Below are 8252 nucleotides of genomic sequence, written 5' to 3'. Positions count from 1 at the left end.
TATGACACGTTTATATCACAATAAAGCAAATTTATGCTTATGGAACCACATCCATAGAATCTCTTAGTTCGTCGGTCGACCAACGTACGCGCGACCGAGCGCGGTCCGAATAACGCGCGTGACGTCAGCGCATATTTATAGCTATGGCGAGCAATGTTTCCAGCCTAAAAAACACAATTTCATTCAATTTTTCTAACATTAGCTTCCAATAAACAACTTCGTATTTTTTTTAATCTGTTTTAAGTTCGTTTTATTGATCAAGTGATAGGACAGATATTATTTGAAATCATTTTAGTTTTATTTTAATACATTAATGTGTGATAAATAAATGTAATTATAGCATTTAGCTGGCAAATTGAATGTTGCCATAATTTTCGTTTCTGAATATTCTTGTGAATTATGGTTTTGGCTTAAAATTATTATCAAATTATTTCTTTTCGTTTAAAAATATGTATGTATTCGATTAATACTCGGGATTTTCTAGAGCATTTTATGTATGTATTCTTTGCAGTTTTTTTTGCTTTGAATTACTTAGAATTTTATATATTCAACATTAGAAATTTTCTTAAAAGATTAAAAATGTGATAAAAAGTTATCACAAACGATTCATTTCATTTCATTTACGAGATATTTAGTATTAAAAAAATATCAGCCAATTCAACGTGTCAGAATAATTTTTGTTTTGTGGCTATTCATAAAATCACAAATCATCTTAGTCATAATGCATTTATATCGTCAATAAGATACAGCTTTATAACATCCAAATATATAGCTTATATCAATTGTTATTTGCTTATAAAGTTGCAATATTTATAGTTGGTTTCTGATACCAATATCCCTCTATAAAAATTGTTCTCTCTATTTTGTTGAAGATAATGAGAGGGACGACGATATGTATCGGGGATTTTGGTCTCGGAAACCCACGATTACTGAGGTAATGTTAACTCTGGCAAGGTGTGCGTACATTACAGGTATATAGTATAATGTACAAAGAATCTATGTTTTTATGTCTACATTTCAAGTGTTATAATAAAATATTGTAAATTTTATTTATTGTTTTACTATTGTCCTGTGTGAAAACATTGAACTATCAAATGGTGGAGCTTCAGGAATGTTTTCGAAGCTAACTTTGTCATAAATTGTAAAGAATGATTACTACAGATAATACATTAACCGTGGGTTTCTGGCACCAAAATCTCTGTATAAGATATGTTTTGGACTCAGAAACCCACGGTTAGAATTGAATTTATTATTCCAAAGCCCAAATATGATAAGTAACAGTTTCTTAAAGTGTAATTACAACAAAACTTGTAAACATCGTGGGATAGTAGATGACTTTCCTCACTGCACTGATAAAAGACGATTAACTTAAAAATCGCATTTATTTCATACCAATTATAAAATTCCTTACACAACTTAAAATATCGGACGGCTTCGTGTATTCTTAAACTTAATAACATACAGACTTATGTTCCTAAGCTAACATCTTCGTTAAAACATATTGTTTTCTCTGTTTTGTCCAAGATAATGACAGGGATGACAATATGTTTTATACAGAGAATTTCTCAGAAACCCACGGTTATTTCGTACTTTAACGTGTTATACGCAATACACATGACACAAGCTATATAATAAAAATAAAATAAATGCATTTTGATTCTAATAAAATCAATAGTAAAAATATACAGACAATATTTTTATCTGCGAAACAAAGAAAAACCTATCAATAAAAAATATTGACTTTCAAATGAACTTAAATTGTTACAAATACTGATGTAATATTTAAATAATATGTTATGAAACCTGCTACATTAAATTGTATTCTAAACCTATTGAGATAAGACTTAAATTGCGTTACAAGGCAGTGATTACATGATAAACATTAAATTTTTCTATGACAAATAACAGTTTCTTAAAGTAACGTAGCCTTTAATATTAATTACTTTGTATTACAAAAGAACATTTTGAATTTAAACCTATTTTTGTTTCGAAAATATAAATCATATTTAATGTAAAAGAGATTCAAGGTATTAATAGAATATTTATTTTAATTCTAAAAACTAATTACTGTAAATCTATTCTTAATTAATTCAATGGACGAAATATTACGAACAAAATAAGGGCTCATTTATTTTCTGATATTATTTAGGTTTAAAAATATATCCTTTAATATATTTTTAAACCTAAACTATAAATTATTGACTACCAAATAGCGATATATTTACTTATTAAAATAATATACAGTACAAAATATTGTATAAGTAAAAGTGAGTTTTCACTGCCACAAATTACAAAAACTTTGTGAGAGATAAAAGGATGACAATTTTTTTGTATTTACTGCAGTGAAAACTTACATTCATAAGTTTACATTGATTTTACATGATTTATTTAAGTGCACTTATATTCTTAAATATTAAGTTACAAATATTCTTTTGTACGATTTTGATCCAATTCAGTCCTTTATAAATACAGACATATGTAAACTTTATTAGCAAAAGATTGAAATATGATATGAAAAATTCCATAATTGATTCGTCCAAATTATATTGTAAAGTCAAAATATTTACATATAGAGTGAATAGATCTCGATAGACTTAAAACCTGGATTGTGATTATATTGCTATCCCACTTATTCTCTTTGAAAAAAAGAGATAGGGATAGTATTCAACTGTTTCACCCCATTACAGTCGGAATCAACTAATGTAATGTAAAAATGTCAGTGCAGTCAATAAAGTAATGGACAAACATGTATTCAAGCAATATAGCTATCTCTATCTTTCAAAGAGGATAAAAAGGATGGCAATATATGTCTTACAAGAGTTTGGATATACAATGTATAAAACAATTAGAATTTCAGTGTTACACTGGTGTCTCAAACCCACCTTCGGAAGTGAGGGGCTGTACCTCCGCAGCCTGTTGGCTGTCGGACTCCTCGCATCATATCTGTGATGCTGGCATAGTAGACACCGTGCTGTGAGGTGTCGTAGGTCTGGAGCCCGCTAGTGATGCATTCAATGATGCCATTGTGCCCATCTGGAAATTATATTAATTTAGACTTTTAGCACTGACTGCCACTAAAAGCATCCCTAAGTGTAGTATAATATGAGTTATTCACAAATAATGTATACAACTTAAGTGTTCTTAGTTAATTAAGATTAAAGACATAGTTGTAACTTCAATGTGAGATGCCATCTTAATAAGAAAACTTTTTACTAGCTCGGAAACATATTTATGAGAAAAATTTATAACTAAACATTTAAATAATGCTTCACTTTAACAAAATAAAAATTAACTCACCCTTAAATGAGCCAGATCTTCCAATTTAGTCAAATCAGCCAATTCTAAATAAAGACTGTAGACAAGCAGCCAGCCATAAACGCCCACAATAGAGAACACAACCCAGCAGAGGCACATCAGGACATTGTAGGAGAATATCATGTCATTGACTATTGCAGCAAATATAAACGCAACTGTACGGAACAGTATGAACACACCAAATGTGTACAGCCATGGTACAATCTTCTTCTCGTATTCCTTGAAGACAAATTAAGTAAAGTTTAGCATGTACTTTGATTTTTTGAATAATAGAATTGTGCTTGTGATCAAAGTGTACCATGCAAGTATACTAGCTCTACTAATGATATGATTCAATAGTCTTGACACTTTTATTAATACATCTTACTCTTCCTAATATTATAAATTGAAATTTTTAAATATATAGAAGGATGTTTATTAGAAGGTTTGTCCAGAAAGGCTGCATTGATGTCGCTGAAATTTGGCATAGATGTAGAACATAGTCTGGAAGAACACATAGGCAAGTACGTTTTTTTTTACTCCACTGGAAGGAGTATCAGGCATCAGTTAGTGTATTAATACGAATGTCAATACAGTCAAATTCTATGTTAACAATATGGAGAACCTTTCCGGAGAATTACTTCATTTACTACACCCCTTAAACAACAATTAATTGTTCATCAAAATGAATACAGCTATGAAAATTATGATTAAATGATACCTTATTTTTTCCAGTCTTTACTAGCTTTAAAATAGGCAGCAATAATGAAATGAAAATGACATGTTATAGAAAATTATGTAAAATGTAGAAATACAATTAAATTGTGTAAATTACATGATATATGATTTGTGAGTGTGATATAAATGCAAATACTAATCTATAATATTACAAATAAAAATCTTAAAGGCACATAATTTTAAGAAATTTTAGAGGATTTATAATATCAAAAATGTAAATATGTACTCACTTTTCTTAATGCAACAATTAGCAAGATACTTGTTATAAGTACAGCCACAGATCCAATCCAGGAAAACAACGAAAATACAATTAATACATTGCGGACTGAAAATGAATAAAACTTATTATAGATAATGTCACTTGTATAAAGTACAAGTTTGAAAGAAAACATTCCTTAATTTTACATAATGTACAATAAATATATTACATTTTCATTTAGGACCAAATATTATACATCTGATAACACATATGTATATTGCAATGTTAGGTTTTCAACCTAATTTTATTATGTTCCTGACATTTCACCTGAATAAGAAATTAACTTCCTTGACTGTACATAATGAATAAATTAAGATAAAATCTTACCAGGGGCACTTCCGACATATACAAACTGGAAACTAAATACATAATATCCATAATGTACTGCTCCTGGTGTTGCCATGCCCAAGCAATACAAGTCAAATATGCTTTGAGCAAATGTAAAGAGAGCTATGAACTGAAAATAAAAATGTAAAAGAATGTAGAAAAATCATGTCCATGCAAAACTTTTATATTTCAACTTGTACTATCACTCCTATTAGAGATTGTAGACATTGTAATGATGCACAAATTAATTGTTTAAGTTTCAAATTCAGTGTCATCATAATTTTTCGCATACAACTGATATGTTGGTTAAACTGTTCGGATACTAAAAATGTTTACAACTTACAACTGAAACGAAACCCGTGAGTAAGGAGCCTCTTTGAAGGTCGAGAAGGAATGCATCGTGTAAAATAGGTTTCATGTACCATGGTAGACGTAACGACTTCACAGATTTTGATGAGCGAAGGTTTGTTGATGACCTATAATGTTAGACATTAAATTATATTGTTGAAGTAATCCCACGAATTCAAAAAATATTATTAAATAACTAGGAAATAAATATAACATACCTTCCCGTATAGTGTGAATAAACTGACGGTGTAGAACGATAAGTCGATGGAGTTTTTCGTCCGTACATGATTTTCGTATGTTATTTACTTGTATGGTAGAGACCCCGCCTTCGTTGTCGATGCCGAAACATAGGAAATTGAAATATCTTCAGTGTAAATCCCGTTCTAACCACTGGTCCTTCCTTAAATTTACTTGTTTCTGTTAATTCCGTACTAAGAAAATACAAATTTCTAATAAGAAATGTTGTGCCACACCTATCTTATGGAATTTGTAAAACGAATTTATTTTACAATTTTACTTATGTTGTTGGTGCTGTCAAAGAGTAAACAGCACGAAATCGTTACAGATTTTTGTCAAAGACGTAAAGGAAACAGATGAAAATACAAGTACAGCGCAGAGTATATTCATTATCGATAGACTCCGTAGAATCCGAGGTTTTTAAAATGAGTAGATTGAAAAAATATGCCTACCTACAAATGAAAGGAACCTATTTAGTGAACTTGACAAAATGAACCAAGTTTTAGCCTGTGGTCAGATTTCATCAAAAACTTTTAGTACCCACACCACTTTTTCTTCCTACAGTTCGAGAACTCCCACTCATTGATAGAGCCCGAGAAGGTCTGGACTCTGTCTGGTCTCACTACTCGTCGTTCGAAGACTTCTAATAAGGTACCGTCTTTTCATCATATTAGTTTAAATAAGTTTTCAACAAGGAGATTCAACAAGTTTTTATTTCAAAATATTAGTAATCTCCACAAACAATTTCATTCTGTAAATAATCACTGTTAACATAAATAGGACCACATTGCCACAAACACTTAGGACATTGCTGTGTTTCCATTTTGCGATCTTGTAAATCGATCCAACCGGAGATAGATTCATCAATTTTAGGCTCAATTGAAACCTTGTCATCAAAATCAACAAAGTTTTTCCATTTTTTGCAGTTTTTTGTGATATAGTCATTTTTCTGTAGGTATTTTGTTAGCTTTTCAATTTTTTGCATCGCACCGGTTACGGCAAAATTTTCTTCATTTGCTGATTCTGTAAAAGCGCGGCTTGGTATTTCCGATACTTCTGTGCAAAACTCAAATGATATATCACAAGTGCCGAAAGACTCCCCACCAGTAGAATATGTGGCCGGTGCTGTGAAAATGTTTCATTTTCAACCATTACGCACCTACAGACAAAATAATTACTATTATACCATAGTGATATGTCGTGTCTGAATTTTAGTGCTTAACCACTTCAAATTCTCTAGTTCTTGAGCTATATGTATGCCAAATACTAACTACCCATTACCCATTAGAATTTACATCTAAAACTATTTGGAGTTTAGGTACGATAAAAATATGATAAATAAAGCCTACTAACATTTCTTTGGTTCATTTTGCTGGAACCATTCTTGCGGTCCGGTGCCGCAACGACAGAAAGGCGGTTGGGGGCCTTGCATCATGAATATAAATGGAGCATTCTCCTTGCTCCCATTCATAAATTGTTGCATATTCTCAGCGAAAAAAGCATTGTTCTGCCAGTGCTCGAAACAATGCTTAAAGAAATCGGAAGGATTGTCCTTGCCACGATTGAGAACGTGACGATTGAAGCAATCTTCGCAGAAAACTTGCCCATAGTAAATCTTGAGCTTAGAAGTCGGAATTTCATGGCAGAAATCTGTTAAAGTAAATAGATTTTATAAATACAAAAAAAGTCCTCAAGTTAAGCTGTTACAATGTTTATGTAAGACATGTATGGATTTAGTTAAGAGATAAACAATGTGAATAATATTAAAGACAACTTACAGCATCTAGCACACTGGCTATGGAAGCTTTGTCCGCCGATTTCAACTTTACTGTCGTCGTCTACTGGCTGCAAGCAACGTGAGCAAATCGACCTTTTCGGTACTGTCGTGTTTCCGTCTTGAGAAGTTTTTTCGCCTAGTTAAAAATATCGAGATAAAAACTGGAAGTTGCATTCATAAACGATATAGTTGTGAAGTAAATAGGAGAGATGAGTACACAGAAGACGAAACGAAACGATACATACACGAAAGAAACCATTCACTTACTTTGTGGTGGTTTTGGGCCAGGTGCCCATTGCATCCACCAGCTATTAGAGTGAACGTGGGGGGCATCATTTTTAAATCTGCATAGCACGTGAGTCTTGAAACACTCGTTGCAGAATACGTGGCCGTAGAACATCTTTACAGCTGATGGAATCCTTCGACATACGCCTGGAACATGTGTTTGTGGTAGCAAGAAGAGACGAATGAGCGCGCAACTGGTCTAATGTTAAACGTAAGCCAACCCAAAAGCTTATTGACACCGAATAAAATGCATAGCAGGGAACAGTTACAAGATAAAAGGAGGGAAGGATAAAGATACCACTTGGCACTTAAGAAAAAAAACAGCATGTTACGCACATTTTCTGTAGTAAAGACCACCAGTTTTATTATAAAACAAAGTAGAGACCATATAAATATGTATTAAAAGTTTTGATAAGTTTTGTAACTTACAGCACATGCTACATATCTTGTGAAAGTTCTGTCCCTCTATGTCCACTTTATCTTCATCTTCAACCGGAAGAAAACATCTTGCACAGAAGCATTTCTTCGCCTTATCTTGACTTTTATCCATTACTGATAATAGGCAATTTTGTATTGTTTATGATGGAAAATGTTGAGCCAGGAAAACCTGTAAGAATTTTAGTGAATCAGCAAAATGCTACCAAGGCAAATTAATGACAGATTGAATAAAGAAAACAAAACAGAAAAGGCGATTACGAGAGATTTTTAAATTTAGAACAACACTTTTCATGATATCAAAAAGTTTTCACGATTACACTCACCCATCGGTTTCGGGTTGCTGGATTTAGTTACGGTCTTTAAAATAATTTAAGTCTTAGAAGAATCGAAACAAACTATCATTTCGTGAGTGTTCACATCAGCCATGGTTAAAGATTTATCGTTTTACTACATTTAAAACTCCATCGTGCTCTCGTGCTCCATCTTAAAAATTCAAGCTGTGGGTACATCACTAGTCAAATCGAATCGTGTACTTAAAAAAAGTAAAGC

At 31.9% G+C, this 8252-nt stretch overlaps 2 protein-coding genes across 3 annotated transcripts; both read right to left on the bottom strand.

Moving 5' to 3' along the window:
• Window positions 1-2267: 2267 nt before the first annotated feature.
• On the bottom strand, window positions 2268-5529 carry pasi2 (Protein). Its single transcript, XM_013320382.1, has 7 exons — window positions 5440-5529; window positions 5185-5366; window positions 4962-5094; window positions 4619-4748; window positions 4263-4357; window positions 3298-3534; window positions 2268-3033 (listed from the first exon to the last, which is right to left on the bottom strand). Exons 2-7 carry the CDS (start codon window positions 5250-5252, stop codon window positions 2938-2940), a joined length of 759 nt encoding a protein of 252 aa, XP_013175836.1. The 5' UTR covers window positions 5253-5366; window positions 5440-5529; the 3' UTR covers window positions 2268-2937.
• Window positions 5530-5898: 369 nt separating this feature from the next.
• Window positions 5899-7942, bottom strand: LOC106124118 (cysteine and glycine-rich protein 3). 2 transcript variants are annotated; one of them, XM_013320582.1, is made up of 5 exons: window positions 7695-7942; window positions 7248-7412; window positions 6982-7116; window positions 6557-6853; window positions 5899-6328 (listed from the first exon to the last, which is right to left on the bottom strand). In XM_013320582.1, exons 1-5 carry the CDS (start codon window positions 7813-7815, stop codon window positions 5928-5930), a joined length of 1119 nt encoding a protein of 372 aa, XP_013176036.1. In that variant the 5' UTR covers window positions 7816-7942; the 3' UTR covers window positions 5899-5927. The 2 variants fall into 2 exon arrangements, with proteins under 2 accessions (XP_013176036.1, XP_013176037.1); XM_013320583.1 differs by lacking the exon at window positions 5899-6328 and adding an exon at window positions 6350-6362 and having other exon boundaries at window positions 7695-7940.
• Between the last annotated feature and the right edge of the window lie 310 nt (window positions 7943-8252).

Source organism: Papilio xuthus, unplaced genomic scaffold, assembly GCF_000836235.2.
Source record: "Papilio xuthus unplaced genomic scaffold, Pxut_1.1 DF825946.1, whole genome shotgun sequence".
Taxonomy (NCBI): Eukaryota; Metazoa; Arthropoda; class Insecta; order Lepidoptera; family Papilionidae; genus Papilio; species Papilio xuthus.
This window is presented reverse-complemented; position numbering and strand designations above follow the sequence as displayed.